The sequence below is a fragment of the Aythya ferina genome (genome assembly GCF_964211825.1).
Source record: "Aythya ferina genome assembly, chromosome: 21".
NCBI classification, from domain to species: domain Eukaryota; kingdom Metazoa; phylum Chordata; class Aves; order Anseriformes; family Anatidae; genus Aythya; species Aythya ferina.
In genome coordinates this window covers 756101-774481 of record NC_140319.1, presented here as the reverse complement: position 1 = coordinate 774481, position 18381 = coordinate 756101, and the positions used below count along the sequence as shown (strand labels likewise).

The 18381-nt window shown below is 66.4% G+C and overlaps 2 protein-coding genes across 6 annotated transcripts; one reads left to right on the top strand and one right to left on the bottom strand.

The window, feature by feature from the left end:
* The first annotated feature begins 1097 nt into the window (after nt 1–1097).
* Nucleotides 1098–8269, top strand: ALPL (alkaline phosphatase, biomineralization associated). 3 transcript variants are annotated; one of them, XM_084494863.1, is made up of 12 exons: nt 1098–1225; nt 2835–2934; nt 3021–3140; nt 3640–3755; nt 4334–4508; nt 4596–4771; nt 6077–6220; nt 6408–6477; nt 6791–6925; nt 7303–7494; nt 7580–7699; nt 7807–8269. In XM_084494863.1, exons 2-12 carry the CDS (start codon nt 2877–2879, stop codon nt 8061–8063), a joined length of 1563 nt encoding a protein of 520 aa, XP_084350989.1. In that variant the 5' UTR covers nt 1098–1225; nt 2835–2876; the 3' UTR covers nt 8064–8269. The 3 variants fall into 3 exon arrangements, with proteins under 3 accessions (XP_084350989.1, XP_084350987.1, XP_084350988.1); XM_084494861.1 differs by lacking the exon at nt 1098–1225 and adding an exon at nt 1727–1847 and having other exon boundaries at nt 2820–2934; XM_084494862.1 differs by lacking the exon at nt 1098–1225 and adding an exon at nt 1734–1847.
* Nucleotides 8270–10200: 1931 nt separating this feature from the next.
* On the bottom strand, nt 10201–18068 carry RAP1GAP (RAP1 GTPase activating protein). Of its 3 annotated transcripts, XM_084495417.1 has the most exons (21): nt 17982–18068; nt 16639–16727; nt 16472–16519; nt 16353–16391; nt 16060–16245; nt 15214–15308; nt 15056–15134; nt 14907–14960; nt 14732–14815; nt 14535–14635; nt 14304–14433; nt 13595–13822; nt 13424–13510; nt 13004–13141; nt 12499–12567; nt 12316–12425; nt 12169–12243; nt 11238–11349; nt 11054–11141; nt 10894–10967; nt 10676–10812 (listed from the first exon to the last, which is right to left on the bottom strand). In XM_084495417.1, the coding sequence occupies exons 3-21, from the start codon at nt 16508–16510 to the stop codon at nt 10804–10806; spliced, it is 1797 nt and encodes a 598-aa protein (XP_084351543.1). In that variant the 5' UTR covers nt 16511–16519; nt 16639–16727; nt 17982–18068; the 3' UTR covers nt 10676–10803. The 3 variants fall into 3 exon arrangements, with proteins under 3 accessions (XP_084351541.1, XP_084351542.1, XP_084351543.1); XM_084495415.1 differs by lacking the exon at nt 11238–11349 and having other exon boundaries at nt 10201–10812; XM_084495416.1 differs by lacking the exons at nt 11238–11349; nt 12499–12567 and having other exon boundaries at nt 10201–10812.
* Between the last annotated feature and the right edge of the window lie 313 nt (nt 18069–18381).

Genomic DNA, 18381 nt, shown 5'->3' with positions numbered 1-18381 from the left:
AAGTGGGGTGCTCCCAGCGCGGGGATGGGGAGAGGGAGAACTGGGGACTGGGGGAGGAACTGGGAACCGGGGGGGGGGAACTGGGAACTGGGGGGGAACTCGAAATTATGGGGGGAACTCGAAATTATGGGGGGAACTCGAAATTAGCGGGAGAACTGGGAATTAAAATAAACGAGTGTGCAAGCGCGCAACGCTGTGAGTGCGTGGGCGTGCAGCTGTTCGAGCACCCGCGTGTGCAAGCAGCCATTGCACAGGGGTGCAAGGATGCAGCCGTGCAAGGAAGGCTGTGCAGTGCGGTTTTGCAGCCAGCCAGGTGTTGCTTGCAGTTGTGCAAGGGGGCAAGCGTGCAATTGGTCCGGCATGTGCACACACGATTGTGCAAGCACACGAGCACACAGTTGCATGCAACCTCACAGTTGTGCAAGCATCCAAGTGCATGATGGTGCAAGGATGTCAGCCTGCAATTTTGTGTGCATGCGAGCGTGCAGCCTTACAGGTGTGCAAGCGTTCAATTTTGCACAGACGTGAGCACAGTACCCTGAGCACTCCCACAGCCCCTGGCTGCAGCCTTGTCCTTGAAGGGTTTGTATTATATGTTTAGCAGCCCCTTGAAGGGTTTGTATTTTTTTTCCCACCCACACTCGGAGCCTGGTTTTGTGCTCGCATCAAGGAGTTCCCCATCGTGCGGCTTTCTGTGCGCAGGGCTAACGAGCTCTCCGCCGCGCTGTCCCTCGTTAGCGGTCCCACACGGCTTCCCACGGGACAGCGGGGACGGGGCTGCGCTGCTGCCCCCATCCCCTGCCCCAGCCGGGGGGCTGAGCACCCACACTCTCAGCGCATGCATGAGGCCAGTCCCGGTGGCACCCCGAAGCCTTCAGGGAGCGGATTTTTGGGCTGAGGCCGCCACCTTCTGGGAAACCACCAAGAGCTCCACGGCCACCCACGGGTCCCCCCACGACGTAGCCGCCTCCATCCCCACCAGAGGGAAACTGAGGCCGGGGAGGCCGGCAGCCTCCCGAGGCCGAAAGCAGGGCCCCGGGCCTCGACCCCGAGCCGTGTCCCGGCATGCCGGGGCGCGTGGCCAGGCCTTGGCACGCCGTCCTCGTGCACCGTTTGCAAGAGGAGCCGCGAGCCGGGACGTGTCGGGCTGCAAACAGCCTCCTGTTTATTGTAGGACCTACCGCAAAACCCTGCGGGGGTGCAGGCGGCCGGTGGGGGCACGGAGGTGAGAGCGTGCCCCGAGTCCCTCACCCCGACCCCAAAATGGGAGAGGGTGTGCATGGGTGAGCGGGGACAGAGCGGGGCAGCTGGGGGGGGTCTGCTCAAAAGGGGAGGGGGGCGAGGGGAGGGGGAAGCCGAGCACAACCCTAAAGCAGACACCAGAGAGTCCACAGCTGGGGGCGGGGGGGGAACCCCAAAGTGTTGCAACACGCCTGCCCTCGCTGGCTGGTTTGGGGGGAGGAATTAGGCACCCCCCAGGACACATCTGCTCCCCCCGCACCCCTCTTTCCCCCGACGCCCCCTCGCGCACAAGGGGCTCAGCACCCCCAGCAGCGCTTATCCCCCCCCGAGTCCCCCCAGTCCTCCCAGTCCTCCCAGTAAAACCCGGCAGAGGGCACCAGTAAGCCCAGTTTGCTGCCTCCCACCCCCCCACACGCGTCCCCCCCCCACCACTCTCCGTGCTGGCAGCGGGTGGAGGGTGGAGGAAGGGGAGGAGGAGGAGGAGGCGAAGGCCAGGGCCGGGGGGATTTAAGGGCTCGCTGTCCCCCGCCCGCCTCCGCTCCGCCGGCCGGGAGGGACACGGGCGACAGCGCCCAAGTTTGTGCGGGGACGTCCCCGGGCTGGCGGTAAGGGACCCCCGCGGCCACCGGGAGAGACCCCGGGCAGGGCCGGGGGGCCGGGGGCGTGTGGCGGGGACACGGGGGCGCGGTGGGGACACAGGAGCGCAACAGGGATGTGGATACGGGATGGGGACACGGGCGTGCGGAGGGGATGCGGGGGCACCAGGGGGATGCAGGGATACGGTGGGGACACGGGCATGTGGTGGGGACAGACTTGCAATGGGGACACGGGCGTGCAATGGGGACCTGGGTGTGCAATGGGGACGGGGGTGTGCAGTGGGGACGTGGAGGGGCAGTGGGGACACGGATACGCAGTTGGGATGTGGATGTGCAGTGGGGACACGCGATGGGGAAAAAGATGTGCACTGGGATGCAGGCATGCGATGGGACACGGGCACATGCTGGGGACATGAGGTGGGGACATGGCATGCATGTGGTGGGGACACATGCAAAGGGGGACACAGACACGGTGGGGACAGGGACATACGATGGGGTCCCAATGTGTGTAGGAATGGACACATGTAATGGGACAGGGAGGTGTGATGGGGACAGGGACATGCCGTGGGGACACAGACGCAAGACGGGGACCCCAGTGTGCAATGGGAACACAGACGTGATGGGGACGCAGCCACACAATGGGGACAGGGACACGCGATAGGGACACAGCCGTGTGGAGGGGACCCCAACATGTGTAGAGCACACCACGTGCAGCGGGGCTGGGACATGGACACGCAGCAATGGGGCACCGGTTGTGGGGGTGAGGGAGGGGGTGTGCCGCCGTCCCCCAACCCGGTTGGTGCCAGCGAGGTGACGCCCCGCGGCAGGGGGCTGACTTGTCCCAGTGGGGGCACAGCCGTGACCGTGCAGGGAGGGGACAGTCCCCTCTGTCCTCGCTTGGTTAATCCCGGGGGCGAAGGTCTGGGTGAGCAGAGCGGGGAAACTGAGGCACAGGGAGGGGAGGGTGCTGAGCCCCCGCAGCTTTCTCTCACCCAGCCCCTGCTGTTGGTGCAAGGAAGACAAGCGTTGAAGGGCACGATGAAGGCTTTCCTCCTCACCCTCCTGGCCCAGCTCTGCTTGGCATCGCTGGTCCCCGGTAGGTGGGGTTTGGGGGGGCTGCGCCCCGGTAGTGGGTGCGTTTGGGTGCCGCTGAGCCCTGTTGGTCTCCCTGCACCCTGGCAGAGAATGAGAAGGACCCCGAGTACTGGCGGCAGCAGGCGCAGGAGACACTGCGTGACGCCCTGCGGCTCCAGCGCCTCAACCAGAACGTGGCCAAAAACCTCATCCTCTTCCTGGGCGATGGTGAGATGGGGACCCCCCAGCGGGGGGCTATGGGGTGCAGTGTGGGGCAACAGAGGGCTGCAAGGATGGGGCAGTGCAACAAAGCGGGTGCAACAAGCAGGGCATTGGGATGTGTTGAGTGCTGTGATGCATTGGGTGCTGTGATAAACTGGGTGCTGTGATAAACTGGGTGCCACAATGCATTGGGTGCTGCAATAAGTTGTGTGCTGCAATGACTTGGGTGCTGCGATGAACTGGGTGTTGCGATAAGTTGGGTGCTGCAATAAACTGGGTGCTGCAGTGAATTGGGTGCTCGATGAACTGGGTGCCTCGATGAACTGGGTGCTGTGATGAACCGGGTGCCTCAACGAATTGGGTGCTGTGATGCATCGGGTACTGCAATAATTTGGGCACTGCACTACACCGGGTGCTGCAATACGCTGGGCTGCACTGGGCGCACGCCGCCAGCTGGCGCCTGGCCCGTGGCTGGCGGGGCGGTGACGGGGCGCCCACCCCGCAGGCATGGGTGTCTCCACCGTCACGGCCGCCCGCATCCTCAAGGGGCAGCTGCAGAACCGCAAGGGCGAGGAGAGCCTGCTGGAGATGGACAAGTTCCCCTACGTTGCCTTGGCCAAGGTGAGCCCCCGGGGCCAGACCCTGGCTCCTGCGGGATGGGGGCTGCACGCCACAAGGTCGCAGGCAGGCGGCCGTCATCGACCGGAGCCGAAATTAGGTCACGGGCGGGCAAGTGGAGCTGGCTCACGCCCCATGCCCGGCCGCCGTGCCAGGGCTTGGCTCTGTGGGAACGGGGGGGAAGGACGAGGCTGCCCAGCCATGGGAGCCAGAATCCCCCCCCCCTTCTTCCCCTGGGGCTATTTTGCTGAAAAAAAGTTTTTTTTTTTTTATTAAACTGCAAGCCCCGGTTGCCTCCTTTCACCCCATCTCTGCAAGGGATTCTTGTGACAGTGCAAAAGTTGCTGGCTTTGCTCTCCCTGCCTAAAAATGGGCTGAAAAGGGGCTGAAACCATCAAAACACAGCGAGGGGATGACACACACACAACAAGGGCTGTGAGGGGCAAAAGAAGGGGCGCTCGGGCATGATGCGGCTGAGCAATGCAGGAGGGAAGCCCTGGGATGTGTGATGGTGAGGATGATGACAGTGAGGATGATGATAACAACAGAGGGTCGCTTTATTCCCTGCCACCCCCCCCCAGACCTACAACACCAACGCTCAGGTGCCCGACAGCGCGGGCACGGCCACCGCCTACCTCTGCGGTGTCAAAGCCAACGAGGGGACGGTGGGTGTCAGCGCCGGCGTCACCCGCGACCGCTGCAACACCACCAAGGGCCAGGAGGTGACCTCCATCCTCCGCTGGGCCAAGGATGAAGGTGAGCTGCTGGTGGGCGTGGGGATGGGGCAGGAATGCTGGGTTTTGGGGCCGTTTCCACCATTGCCCCATGAACCTCGTGGCGCAGGCAAGGCAGTGGGCATCGTCACCACCACGCGGGTCACGCACGCGACGCCCAGCGCCGCTTACGCCCACTCTGCCAACCGCGACTGGTACTCGGATGGAGAGATGCCCCCGGACGCGCTGGAGGGTGGCTGCAAGGACATCGCGCGGCAGCTGGTGGAGAACATCCCCGACATCGAGGTGGGCACGGGGCTGGGGCCACCCCGAGGGAAGAGGTGTGGGCTCAGCACCACCTCTGGGCACAGGGCTGGGACCCTTGGGAGGTGGGTGAGCAGCCAGGATCCCCAGTAGGCGCTGGGCTGGGACCACCTCTGGGCACAGGGCTGGGGCTCCAGGGGGCAAGGGGCTGGGGCCACCCATGGGTGATGGGCTGGGACCTGGCACGTGCTGGGCTGGGACCACCAAAGGGTCCAGGGCCAGGACTGTGGGTAAATACAGGGCCAGGAGCACCACTGGGTGCAGAGTCAGGACCTCCAGGAAGATATGGGGCCAGCATCCCCGGTAGCTGTTGGGTTGGGAGCACTGACGGGCACAGAGGCAGGACCCCCAGCAGATGGGGAGCCGGGCCCCCCAGTGCCCAACCCCAGCTTCCCACAGAACCCAGCTGCACCCATGGGCTCAGGGTGCCAGCACCGCAGCAGGCATCCCGATCTCACGCTGAGACACAAACCCCTTTCTCATGCTTCCCATGCCCAAAAAGCTGCATTTTCCCCTCAGTTCTGCCCCTCATTGTGGATTTGCACAGAAATTCAGCCCTGTAAATAAATACGCTTCTGTACTTCAAAATAGCCCCAAAGCAAAACATCTAAGCCTGTTATTTGGCTGTTTAATAGCCTCTTCTTCTGTTTTTTTTCCCTTTAATATAATTTCAACTCTGTCCCAGGCTGGAAATAATTATATAGTGGGGAAGAATTTTTTTTTCCCTTTCTCCCTCTTCTTCCCTTAATAATTTTGGTGTTGTTGTTTTGCTGCTTTATAATTCACCTTCTGCAGGGCGAGGGGTGTGGGGGGGGAGAGAATAAAAAAAAAAAAATAAATCTCTGCCTAGTTATAAATAACGGAAGCCAAATAACTTGGGCTCCAAAGCAAACAGCCGGAGCCACGGGATGAGGCTCCGTCCCGGCGGGTTCATGCGGGGACCCCGGCAGGGAGCATCCCTGCCCGCCGCCCCTGGCGAGGAGGGAAAAAAAAGCCAAAGCTACTGCTGGAAATGGTTATTTCTGTCCTCAGTGTAATTAATAGTAAGAGATTCAGAGTTATTTCTAGCGAGGTGAAATTCCTCGGGTGTTTTCTCCTGGCTTTGCACACCGCCAGGGTTTTCCTGGACATCATGCTCCAGCAGCCTCCCACCAACCCAGCTCCGTCTCCTCAGGGTTTGCCTCCCTTCCTTTTTTTTTTTTTTTTCTTATTTTGTAGGGGGAAAAATAATTTTAAAAAGAGGCTGTAGTTGCGTTTCTAAGCCTGGGAGTGGGTTTTTCCCCGCAGGTGATCCTGGGCGGCGGGCGGAAATACATGTTCCCCAAAAACGCCAGCGACGTGGAGTACCCGCAGGAGGAGAAGCACCGGGGCACCCGCCTGGACCGCCGGGACCTGGTGCAGGCGTGGCACGACACCAAGCCCCCGGGGAAGGTGACGGGGACGTGGGGGCCGCGCTAGGGTGTCCCCCCCAACCCCCCCCAAACCCGTAGAGCTGCTGCTGCTGCTCCTCAGCGGGAAATGTTTTGGGGAGGGGGTGAAAGGCGGCTGCGGGGCTGGGGACGGGGGCTGGTCCCACATGTGAGGTGACGAGCTGTGGGGCTCTGTCCCCCCCCCACAGGTCGCTAAGTACGTGTGGCACCGGCGGGACCTGCTGGCGCTCAACCTCAGCCGCGTCGACTTCCTCCTGGGTGAGTCCCGGGGTGCCCCCAGGCCCCCAGCACCCCGGGGAGGATGGGATTTCTGCCCCCTCCCCCCCCCCCCCCGCCCCCAGCATGTAATTTTTTTTGTCTCTACCTCCTCCGTGCAATTTTCCAGCCCCTTGGGGATGCAGGATTCGGCTGGGTGGGAGGAAGGAAGGGCCGGGAGCATCCCTCGGCTCCTATCTAATCGCCAGCCCGGGGAAGGGGATCCGGCGCTGGGCAAAACACTTGAGCCAGCACAAAAAGCTCCCAGCACAGGGTTGGGAAAGGGCATTCCCACCCCCAGCATCACTGTCCCTAGGTCTCTTCGAGCCCGGCGACATGGTGTACGAGCTGGACAGGAACAACGAGACGGACCCGTCCCTCACTGAGATGGTGGCCGTGGCTATCAGGATGCTCCAGAAAAACCCCCGGGGCTTTTTCCTGCTGGTTGAAGGTGGGGGGTAAAGGGGAGGGGGGAGGCAACGCAGGGGTCCAAAGGGGAATGAGGAGGGTGAGGAGGATGCAAAGCAGGGAATAAAGAAATAAAGAGGGCACTGGGGGTGCAAGGGGTGAAAGGGAGAGCAATGGGGGGGGTGCAAAAAGGGGGGTGAGGGAGCACAAGGGGGAGGTGCAGAAATGGAGAAAGGAAGGCAATGGGGGGTGTAAAGGGAGAAAGGAGGATGGGGGCATTGCAAAAGGGAGGTGAAAGGGAGAAGAGATGGGATGGGGGATGCGAAAAGCGGGCATAAAGAGGGAGCTGGGGGTACCACGGGGGGACCAGGGAGGGCAGCGGGCGCACAGGGGTGCTGAGCGGAGCTGGGCCGGGCACAGGCGGCCGCATCGACCACGGGCACCACGAGGGCAAGGCGAAGCAGGCGCTGCACGAGGCGGTGGAGCTGGACCGTGCCATCGGGCTGGCTGCCCGCCTCACCTCGCCCCAGGACACGCTCAGCGTCGTCACCGCCGACCACTCGCACGTCTTCACCTTTGGCGGCTACACCCCCCGCGGGAACCCCATTTTTGGTGAGACACCTCCCTCCCCCCCCAGCCCCAGCATGGGGACACCCTGGGGATGTGCCCGCGGTGCTGACGGTGCTGCCGCTGCCAGGTCTGGCACCAATGCAGAGCGATGTGGACCGCAAGCCCTTCACCTCCATCCTCTATGGCAACGGCCCTGGCTACAAAATCGTGGGGGGTGAGCGTGAAAATGTCTCAGCCGTGGATTTTGGTACGTGCACCGGGGGCAAAACAACCAGAAACAGTGGCGGCGGTTCAAACTATTGCTGCTTTTTAACTTGTTGTTTTCATTTTGTTTATTTATTTACCCCTGCCCAGCGCACGCCAACTACCAGGCACAGTCAGCCGTGCCACTGCGCCAGGAGACCCACGGCGGTGAGGACGTGGCCGTCTTCGCCCGTGGCCCCATGGCCCACCTCCTGCACGGGGTGCACGAGCAGAACTACATCCCCCACGCCATGGCGTACGCTGCCTGCATTGGCCCCAACCGAGCCCACTGCAACGCCGCCGGGCGCACCGCCGCCGCTAGCCCCCTCCTCCTGCCCTTCCTCACCCTCCTCCTCCTCCTCTGCTAGAGCATCTCTTGCAAAACATCGACGGGGGGGATTTTTTTTTTTAATCCTCTCTCCTCTCCACCCCCCCCCTTTTTTTTTTCTGGGGTAGCGGCGCCCGGGAAAAGGCAAAAAAGAAAGACTCAGCAGAGCAAAAGCAGCCGCCCGCGGTTTCGGTGGCCACCGCGTGCTGGGCTCTGCCCCTGTAAATACACCGTTCCTCCCTGTCATTAGCGCTGCCGTGGGATTCGGGCTCAGCGCTGCGGCCGGAGCCCTCCTGAAGCAGGAGGGGGGAGAGGCAGCGGGGTCAGCCCCGAAACGTGCGGTGCCAGCACGGCTGAGACCAACCCCGGCACCCAACTCATCGCACGAGTGAGTGGGCAACTGGAAGGCACCCGCGGGTGGGGAAGCGGCAACTCACCAAGCGCTCCCTGCCTTGTTTTGCCTCTTTTGTGGCTTTTTTTTTTTTTTTGTTCTCCTCTCTTTTTGGCCTGAAAAATCCTTTGGTTTGAGGCCATTTGCTGCCCGGGGCCTTCTCAGCAGTTTGGGGACTCAGCACTGCACGGAGAGCGGAGCCGAGATGGATTTAGGGGGCAGCACCCGGTGCTGCTCGTCCCTTGTTAGCCTCTGGTAATTGGGGAGGGGGCCGCGTTGGGAGAGGGGGGGGGGGGCTCGGGGTGCACTTTGAGGGGCGGCTGTTGAGGAGTCGGGGGGTTGAGAAGTAGGGGGAGACCCCAGAGAGCGGCTCTGGGTGTGCAAATGGTGCCCCGTGTGTGCAAGTTGTGTCCAGGGTGAGCAAAAGCTGCTCTGAGTGTGCAAGGGGTGCTCTGAGTGTGCACATCTGACCGCTGCAGCTGCTGCCCTGGGTGAGCAAAGGGGGCCGTGCACATGCAGATGAGGCCTTGCATGTGCAAATGCAGCCTTGCACGTGCAAATGCCACCCTACATGTGCAAATGGAGCCTTGTGCATGCAAATTCCACCCTACGAGTGCAAACGGTGTCCCGGATGAGCGAAGGGGGCCATGCACACGCAGATGGCACCGTGCACAAGGCAGTGCCCTGGCTGCACGAGCAGCACCATGCCCGTGCAGCTGCTTGCTCAGATATGCAACCGTGCACATGCAAATCCCCTCGCACGCCCGAGCGGAGCTTTGCAGCAAGCGGTGCCGTGCAGATGCAGCCCCTGAGCGGGTTGCGGCGCTGAACCCCCCCCCCCGAGCACCCCAGGATTGGCACCCCCAGCCCCCCAAAACCACAGCGGGCGCCACGAGCCTCTTGCCAGCCTCTTTATTTATTTACCAGCCTCCCCGCCTCGCCTCCCCCCGACCTTTTAAATAAACCTTCGCTTCGTTTTCCTATTAACCCAGCAGCAAACTTTGGAGTGGGCGAAGGCGGTGACCCGAACAGCATCGGCTTGGGGGGGTGAGGGGGAGGCAAGGGGGACACCCCAAGTTGGCAAGGGGTTGGCGTCGCTTCGGCACGAGGTTTGGCCGAGGTTCCCCCCCCGAGCCGTGGCCACCCCTGGCGCTGGGGCTTCCCAGCAGCGGGCGGGCGCCGCGCTATGTTTAACCGGCCCTGGGGTCCGCGCGGTTTTGGGGGTTCGAGGGCCCCGGCCAAGAACCGCTGGCACCGGGGCCAGGGCCAAAGCTCTGCCTCTGCCAAGGCCCCGCCGCAGGGGCTGGAGGTGGAAAAAACAACAACAAAAAAAGAAAAAAAAAAAGAAAAAAAAAAAAAGTATTTGGGGTTCGGGGGGGGCAGCAGCGAGGCGAATGTGGGGTTTGTAGGCACAAAAGCACGATGTGGAGGGGAATGGGAGGCAGGCAGCGGGCATGGGGAAAAAATCCCCGAATTTTGGGGGATTTTTTGGAAAAAAAATCCCCAAATTTTTTGCGCGGCTGGCCCAAAAAAAAATCTCAGCTGGGCCCTGGCTGCCCCCACCCGATCCCTGGCCCCGCTCCTGCAGGAGGAGGGCTGCGGTGGGGACCCAAAAACGGGAGCATTTGGGGTTTTTTGGGTGTTTGTTGCTTTCTTTTTTGAACCTTGAGATGGCGCCGCCGTGCGGAGCGTCAGCCCCCCCTGGTGCCAGCGGCTGCCGGGGGACCCCAAAATCCGCCCCGCCCGGGCAGTGGCCCCCCCCACCCCCACCCCGCAGCATCGGCCGTAGCGATAAATAGACCTTTATTTTAAACATTGATCACGGGAAACACAAACACACGGGTTCTGAAAAAAAAATATGTCCCCCCCCCCCCCCCCCCAGTGTCCGTCTCGTTCCGGAGCTTTTTTCCTTAAATAAAAGGGGGGGGGGAGGCGAGGTGGAAGCAGGGGGCTGGCAGCGACACGGAGCCGTCCGGCCCCAGCTCGGTTTTGCCCCAGATTTGAGCCCCCACTTTTTTTTGGGGGGGGGGGGGGGGGACGGACACGGGGGGGGCGGCGATGCTGTGTCTGGCCCCACTCTGCATTTTGGGGGGGGGTCCCACGTTGCGTTGTGCGTTCACACCGGCTGGGGGAGGGCCTTGGTGGCCCATCCCAGCGCCCGTCACCCCCAAAAGAGGCATTTGGGGTGACAGAGATTGTCTGGAGGGGGGGCGGGGGGGACACCCCACGGGGGGGCCCCGATCCCGCACCGGGGACGATGGCTTCGGCTCCTGGCACACGAGCGATGGGGGCGGGGGGGGCGAAGCGGCGGGCGGCACGGCGGGGGTGGGACACGGCGGGGACCCTCCTCCGGCGGTGGCCCCCCAGGGTTTGGGAGGGGTGGGCACGGCTACGAGCCCTGCGCGAGGGACATCAGGGGGGGCGCCCGCATCGGGGTGCGCTGGGGGAGGTTAAAGGGGGGGGGGGGGCACAGCCTCACCGGGGTCGGGGGGGGCCGCTCCAGCTGGATTTTGATCTCGGGGCAGGGGGGCTCGACGGGGCGGCGGGCGCTGCCTGCGGGGAACCGGGGCGCGGTGGGGGGGCTGTGAGCACCCATGGGTGCCCCCCCTCTCCCCCCAGACGCCCCGGGGCTGGGCTACCTGGGGGGGTGCCGAGGGGCTCCTCCGGCCAGGGGGGGTCGGCGAAGGCGTCACACTGGCGGGGCGTCCCCGAGGGCGAGCGGCTGTCCTGCGGGCACAGGGTGGGTGAGGGGGTGCTGCCCCCCCCAAACACCCAGCACCCACCAACACCCCCCCCTTTAGGCCCCCCCTGGCCCCCCCGTACCCTGCCCGGCTCGGCCTCGGGGTGCTCGTCCGGCTCCTCGGCCACGCTGCCGAAGCTGCTGGCGCTGGAGGACGAGCGGGAGAAGTCCCGCGGAGGCTCCGGCCTCTCCGCCCTGCCAAGGGACACACCTGGCCCCCTGTCACCCTGTCCCCAGGCCACCCCGCCCCGGTGTCACCCCATCCCCGGGCCACCCTGTCCCCACACTGTCACCACACCACCCTGTCCCCATGCCGCCCCATCCCTGGGCCACCCAAGCACCACGCTGTCCCCACCCCACCACATCCCCAACCTTGTCCTCGTGCCACCCTGTCCCCGTGACATCCAGTCCCCGTGCCACCCCATCCGTGTGCCACCTTGTCCCCGTGCTGCCACATCCCTGTGCCACTGGCTGCTGCTGTGACCCTGTCCCCGTGCCACCCCCCCGCTGCTGTCCTGCCCCTTGCTGCCCCATCACACCGTCCCCGTGCCCTGTCCTGGTGCCACGCTGGTGCCACCCCATCCATATGCATCCATGACCCTGTGTCCCTATGTTCCTGTGTCCCCATGTCCCTGTAACCCTGTGTCCCCATAACTGTGTCCCCATGTTCCCATGTCTCCATGTCACTCTGTCTCCATGTCCCCACATCCACATATCCCCATGTCTCTGTGTCCCCATGTCCTAATGTCTCCATGCACCTGTATCCCCATGTCCCAGTATCCCCGTGTCCCCCGTCCATGTGTCCCCATATTTCCATGTCCCCATGTCCCATGTCCCCATGTCCCAACATGTCCATGTGTCCCTGTGTCCCCGTGTCCCCATGTCCATGTGTCCCCATGTCCCCATGTCCATGTGTCCCCATGTCCCGTGTCCCCATGTCCCAACATCTCCATGTGTTCCCTGTCCCCATGTCCCGTGTCCCCGTGTCCCCTCTCCCGGTGCCCCGCGCGGGACCTGTCCGGGTGCCGGCGGCTCTCGGGGGAGCTGTGCGCGGAGCCGGCGCCGTCGGTGTTGGCGGCGGGGCCGTCCCTAAGGGACAGCGGCGGGCGGTGAGGGGACACCGGGGCCGGGGGCAGCCCCGCGCCCGGTGTCGGCTCGCACCTGCCGGGCGGCGCCTCCTGGATGCTCTCGATGCCGATGGCGCTGGAGCGGCGGGAGCCGAGCGGGCCGGGCCGCCGCCGGGACGGGCTCTTCCCGGGCACCAGCAGCGCCTGCGGGAGCGCGGTCAGCGGCGGGGGCGGTACCGGGGGGGGGGTCCCGGTGGTCCCGGTGCCGGGCACCCACCTCTTCCACCGAGCCCAGCCCGATGGCGCTGCCGCGGCGTCCCCGGCGACTCCCGGGCACCAGCAGCGACTGCGGGCGGCACCGCGTCACGGGGCGCCGGGAGGGGCGGGGCTACCGGGAGGGGCGGGGCTACCGGGGAGATACCGGGAGGGGCGGGGCCACCCGAGGGGCGTGGTCAGGCTGGCGGAGGGGCGGGGTTTACGCGGCAGCACCGGGTGAGGGCGTGGTCACGGCCTGCTTGGGGGCGGGGCTTGGGGTGGGGGCGTGGCCAAGCGCGTGGAGCAAAGGGCGGCTCCGCGCTGGGGGGGCGGGGCAAACGGAGGGGGCGTGGCCGGGGGCGTGGCCATCGCGCAGCCCGACCCCGGGGCGCCGTCGGGGGGCGGCGGCGGCGGCGGCGGCCGGTGGGGGGGGGGGGGGGCAGCGGGGGGGGCCCGTATCGGGCCGAGCCCCGCCGTGCCCGCTGCCCCCCCGCCGGTGCTGCTCCCCCCTCCCCCCCGCCCCCCACCTTGAAGGACTCGAAGAAGCCGGGGGCGGCGGAGCCGTTGTCGGGGCGCTCGTCGTCGGGGCCCAGCCCCAGCATGGCCTGGCTGCGGCCCTGCAGCTCCTCGTGCAGCGTCTCCAGCAGCGCCGCCCGCGTCCGCTCCTGCGCACCCACCCGCACGCTGCCCTGGGTGCCCCCCCAGCACCCACGGGTGCCCCCCCGCTGCAAGCCCGGCACCCACACGTGCACCGCTGGGATGCTGCGTGCAGCACCCCCATGCACAGCACCCGGTGCGTGCAGCACCCCACGTGCAGCACCCTCCCACGCAGCACCCCTGTGCCAACAGCCCCACGCGCAGCACCCACAGGCTTGGTCCTGCTGCTGGACCAGCATCCCCAGCACCCACACACAGCGCCCCCATTTAGGCCCCCTCCCGGAACCTACCTCCAGCTTGGCGAACTTCTCGGCCTTGTAGCAGGCGTACTCGGCGTTGATCAGCTTGGTGAGCAGGAACTCCTGGAACTCGGGGCCCTGCCGGGGCGAGGGGTGGCCCCGGGTGAGTGCCGGCCGTGGGATCCCCCCACCCACCCTGGAGCAGCACCCATGGGTGCTCACCTTCCTGAAGATGGCGGGGTCGGGCAGAGGCGGGCCAAAGAAGGGCACGTCGTCACGGGCAGTGACCGAGACCTTGTAGAGGGTGCCCTGGGGGCCGCCCTGCTCCAGCTGCACCACCACGAAGGCGTGCAGGAAGTTGGAGGCGATCATGTCGGGCACGAAAGGGGTGTTCTCGTCCTGGAAGACGATGGCCACGATGTCGTTGCCGATGTGGCGCTTCCGCTGCAGCTGTGGGGATACGGGGACATGACGGGGGTGTGGGCAGGGGTTGGGCACTGCCACCCCCTGCGCCCCCATGGACACCCCAAAAGACCCCAGGGGTGCCCCGCCAACCCCTGAGGCTCCTGGATGCTCCCCCGGTGCTTAGGGATGCCTCAGGAACCCTTGCACCCAATGGACACCCCCAAACACCTACGGGTGCCCTGGCAGCTCCTGCATCCCAAAGATGACTTCCCAGTATCTGAAGGTCCCCCTGGAGTGGATGCACCCCACAGATGCCTCACAAGCACCCAGGGGTGCTCCAGGAGCCCCTGCACCCCATAGAAACCCCACAAGCACCCAGGGGTGCACCACCAGCTCTTGTGCCTCCCAGATACTCCCCCAGCACTCAGGGGTGCCCTAGGAGCCCATGCACCCCACATACACCCTCAAACACCCACAATCAGCCTGCACCCCAAAAACATCCCCCCAGCACCCATGGGTGCCCCACCTGCTGGGCATCACCCTCGGTGTAGGGCAGCTTGGTGGAGACGTGGAACATGATCTCCTTGTCGCGGAAGTGGCAGTACACCGACTCGCTGCCCGTCTGCCCATGCGTCACGTCCAGCCCCCCCCGAAACCTGCACGGGGCAGGGGGGGGAGATGCTGAGGACTGAGGGGACGAAGGGGGACAGGGACAAGGACATGGGGGTGCCCCCACCCCCAGCACCCCATCACGCACCCCTTGAAGTCGCGCAGCTGCACCCGCTGGCCCAGGACATCGAGGAACTCGGCGAAGGCTGGGCTCTCCTCCGTGGTGCCGAAGAGCTCCTCCTCGGAGGTCTGCAGTGGGGCAGCCGTGGGTGCCCCCCCCAGCATCCCCCCTCCCACCAACCCCCCACACTCCCCTGGTCCCCCCTTCCCCCCCCAGCCCCCTACCTGCCCCAGCTTTTGGTAGATGACACCAAATTTGAAGTGGTTGCTGAGCACGTGCTCATCAAAGGCAAGGATGAGGCGGGACGCCTGCGAGGCCAGGAGGTGCTGGTTGGGTGCGGTGCACCCTGGGGTGCCCCCACCCATGGGTGCTCCCCCCCCACCCATGCACCCCGCTCACCTTGGGGTAGAGCACGGGGTAGAAGCGATCCACGTTGACGTCCTCGCACACCAGCTGCGGGAGGGAGGGGCGGTGCGGCGGGTGCCCCTGGCTGGGGGGGGGGGCACCCATGGGTGCTGCTGGAGAATGGGGGGGGGAGGTGCACCCACCTTGGCCATCTGCACCACGTTGGGGAACTCGGCCAGGCAGGAGATGGGCACCACATCGTGCAGGGTGCGGGTGCGGGTGCTGCGGGGTGAGGTGGGGGGGTCAAGGTGGTCGCCCACACCCCAGCCAGCACCCATGGGTCCCCTGGCACCCAGCTCACCGCAGCAGCAGGTGGAGGTGCTCCTGCTCGTCATACTTAAGGGAGAAGACGAGGTGGCCCAGCGCTGGGTCCAGGGAGTAGTAGTTGAAGTGCTCCTGCGAGGAGGGGCCGAGCACCCATGAGGGCACCAAGGGGCGCTCGTGTCCCACACCGTGAGGCACCCGTGTCTGGCGGTACCCACGGGGCACCCGCACATCCAAGCGTCCATGCCCATGGGATGCCCGTGTCCATGGGTACCTCTGCCTGGAGGCACCCGTTCCTACAGGGCACCCATGCCCGTGGAGCACCCATGCCCACTGGGCACCCATCCTCATGAACACCCACACCTATGGGGCACCCCCACCCATGGGACACTCATACCCATGGGCACACACGCAACAGGACACCCATCTCCAGCCATCCCTGTGCTCACGAGCACCGATACCCATGAGCACCCGTGATGATGGGGCACCCATGCCTGAAGCACCCATGCTCAGGGCCACCCATCCCACAGACACCCCTGCCCATGTGGCTCCCTATGCCTGTGGCACCCCTCCTTCTAGGGTCCCCATGCCCACAGACACCCATGCCATGGGGCATCCACACCTCAGAACACCCAATGCACGGGGCCCCCACGTTCCTGAGCACCCCTACACACAGGCACCCATCCTTATGGGCTCCTCATCCACGTGCACACCCATACCCACGGAGAACCCCATCCTTGAGCACCCACACCCACGGACACCCATGTCCATGGGCATCTGTACCCACATGCACCCATGGTTATGGGGCCTCCATGCCCATGCACACCCATGGGGACCCCACACACTGCTGACACCCTCCCCACAAGCACCCTTGGGTGCTCACCTTGCCGAGGAAGTGCTTGCGGTAGATCTTGGCCGTGTGGTTGCCCTCCAGCCTGGCCCGGGTGCCGGGTGCTGGGGTCAGGGGGGGCTCGGGTGCCCCGCTCAGCTGGTGGTTGGTGCCCTCGATCCAGTAGCCCCCGAATTGCGGCAGCAGGATGAGGGGGAATGGCCCCTCCCGGCCCAGCACCTGCACCCACAGCCGAGGTGGGTGCCCCAGCCCCCCTCCCATGTCCCCCCCCAGCTGCTCACCCACCCCTGGCACCCTCCCTGGGGGGGGGGGAACAGCCACACTACCTCGTGCACGCTGGGATAGGGGATGTAATCCTCTTCTGTCTGCAAGACAATGGGGAGGGGGTGAAGGGCATGCTGGCACCTATGGGTGCTGCTCGGGCACCCACCCCAGCGATGCCTACCTTGAGCGGGGGGGGCGCGGCGTGGCGCTGCTGGGCCATCCTGCTGCCCTGCGGGAGGCAGGGGCCGTGGGTGCCCCACACCCCTTCCCGGGGGTGGGGATGGGCACCCTTGGGTGCCCCCCCCGTGCCTCCCCCGTCACAGCAGGGGAGCACCTGCGGGGCCTTACCTCGGGGTGGGGTGGCCGAGGGAGTGGCGGCGCCCGCTGGGGACACGTCTAGGTGGCCCGGGGGGGTCCGGGGGGGCCCATGGCACTTCCTGGGGGAGAGGAGCGGGGGGGGGTGGGAGGCCGGGAGCTGCCTCCGCCGCACGGACCCAGGGGGAGGGTGGGCGAGGGAGGGGTGCTGCAGCGGGGAGGGCTGGCCAGGAGCCTGGGGGGCACCGCTTCGCCCCCCCACACACACCCCCGGAGCCCCCCGCCGCAGCCCCTGCCCGCTCGGCTGGCGGCGTTACCCCTGAAGCCTACTGATGGCAGCAAGCCAAGCGCCGGCCGCCGGGAGCCGGAGGGACTGGAGCGGCCGGGGCCGGGTGGGGACACGGGGGGTGCGTGGCCGCTGGGACCCCCCCGAACCGTCACCCCCCCCCCAGTGCCCCCCTCCCCTAAGGGCGCCCTCTGCGGACGGGTGGCGGCGCGGCGCGGGGCAGCACCACGGACAGCGCCGGGGACCGCGGGGACGGCGACAGCGCGACACGGGCATCGTGCGGGGGCGACCCGGGGCAGAAACGGGACCCGGGGCAGAACAGGACCCGCGGCAGACGCCACCGGGCCCCGTGCGAGCGGCCCCGCGTGCAAACGCCACCCCGGTGCAAGCGCAACCCGGTGCAAACGCCACCGGGCCCCGTGCAAACGCGCCCCTGGTGCAAACGCCACAATGTGACCCGGCCCCGTGCAACCGCGGCCCGCGTGCCGGCATCGCCCCGGTTCGTGCACACCTGCCCCGGCCCCGTGCAAGCACGCCCCCCGCCCCCCGCCCCCCGCCCCGTCCTCGTGTCCCCCCCCGCCAGCACCCGAGGGGGGGCAGCCCCGCGGTGGGGGCACGGTGGGGGCAGATCGCAGGGACGCGGATGGGGGGGGCGCAGATTGCGGGGCCGGAATGGGCCCGGAAAGGTGGGGGGGGGGGGGGGGGGGCAGATGCCGGGGGTGAAGGGGGGGCAGATTTGGGGAGGGGGCAGATTTTGCGGTGGACGTGGGGGGCAGGGCGGGGAGGGGGCAATTGGGGGAATACATTATGGGGGGGTTGGAGAGCGCACGGAGCCTGATGCCACCCCCCGGCCCCCCCCGGGCCTGCCCGCCCGCCGGGGTCCCTCTGCCCAGGCCCGGAGCATCCCCCCCCCGCTGCCGGTACCGGCTGAAGGTCACGGACGCACGGGCCCGCCCCGGCCCCCCCGTCCCTCAGCCTCCCCCCGGTGTCCCCGAGGCCGGCGCAGCACCGGAGGGGGGACCCTGGCGTGGCGGGGGGGGGGGGGACCCGGAGGGACCCCAGCGGCGGAGCCCCGCGGCGCGGCGCTTACCGGGGGGGCGGCGGGGCCGGGAGCGGAGCGGAGCCGGGGTCGGTACCGGAGCGGAGCGGAGCGGGGCCCCGCTGCTCGCTGCCGCCGCGCCGCGTCACGTGCGGCGGGGCGGGGCGGGCCCGCACCGGGGGCGGCCGGCACCGGGAACCGGCACCGGAACCGGCACCGGGACCGGCACCGCCACCGGGACCCGACCCCGGCACCGGGAACCGAGCAAACGGCACCGGAGCCGGTTGGCAGCTCCAGGAAGCGGCGCTGCGAACCGGGATCTGGCACCGGCAACCGGGATCTGGCACCGGGAACCGGGCAGGGCAGCGCCCCCAGGACGGGGATCCTCCATCCCCCCTCGCCCCCCTCCATTACCGCTGCCAGCACCGGGCCCCCCCCCTCCCTCCTGCAT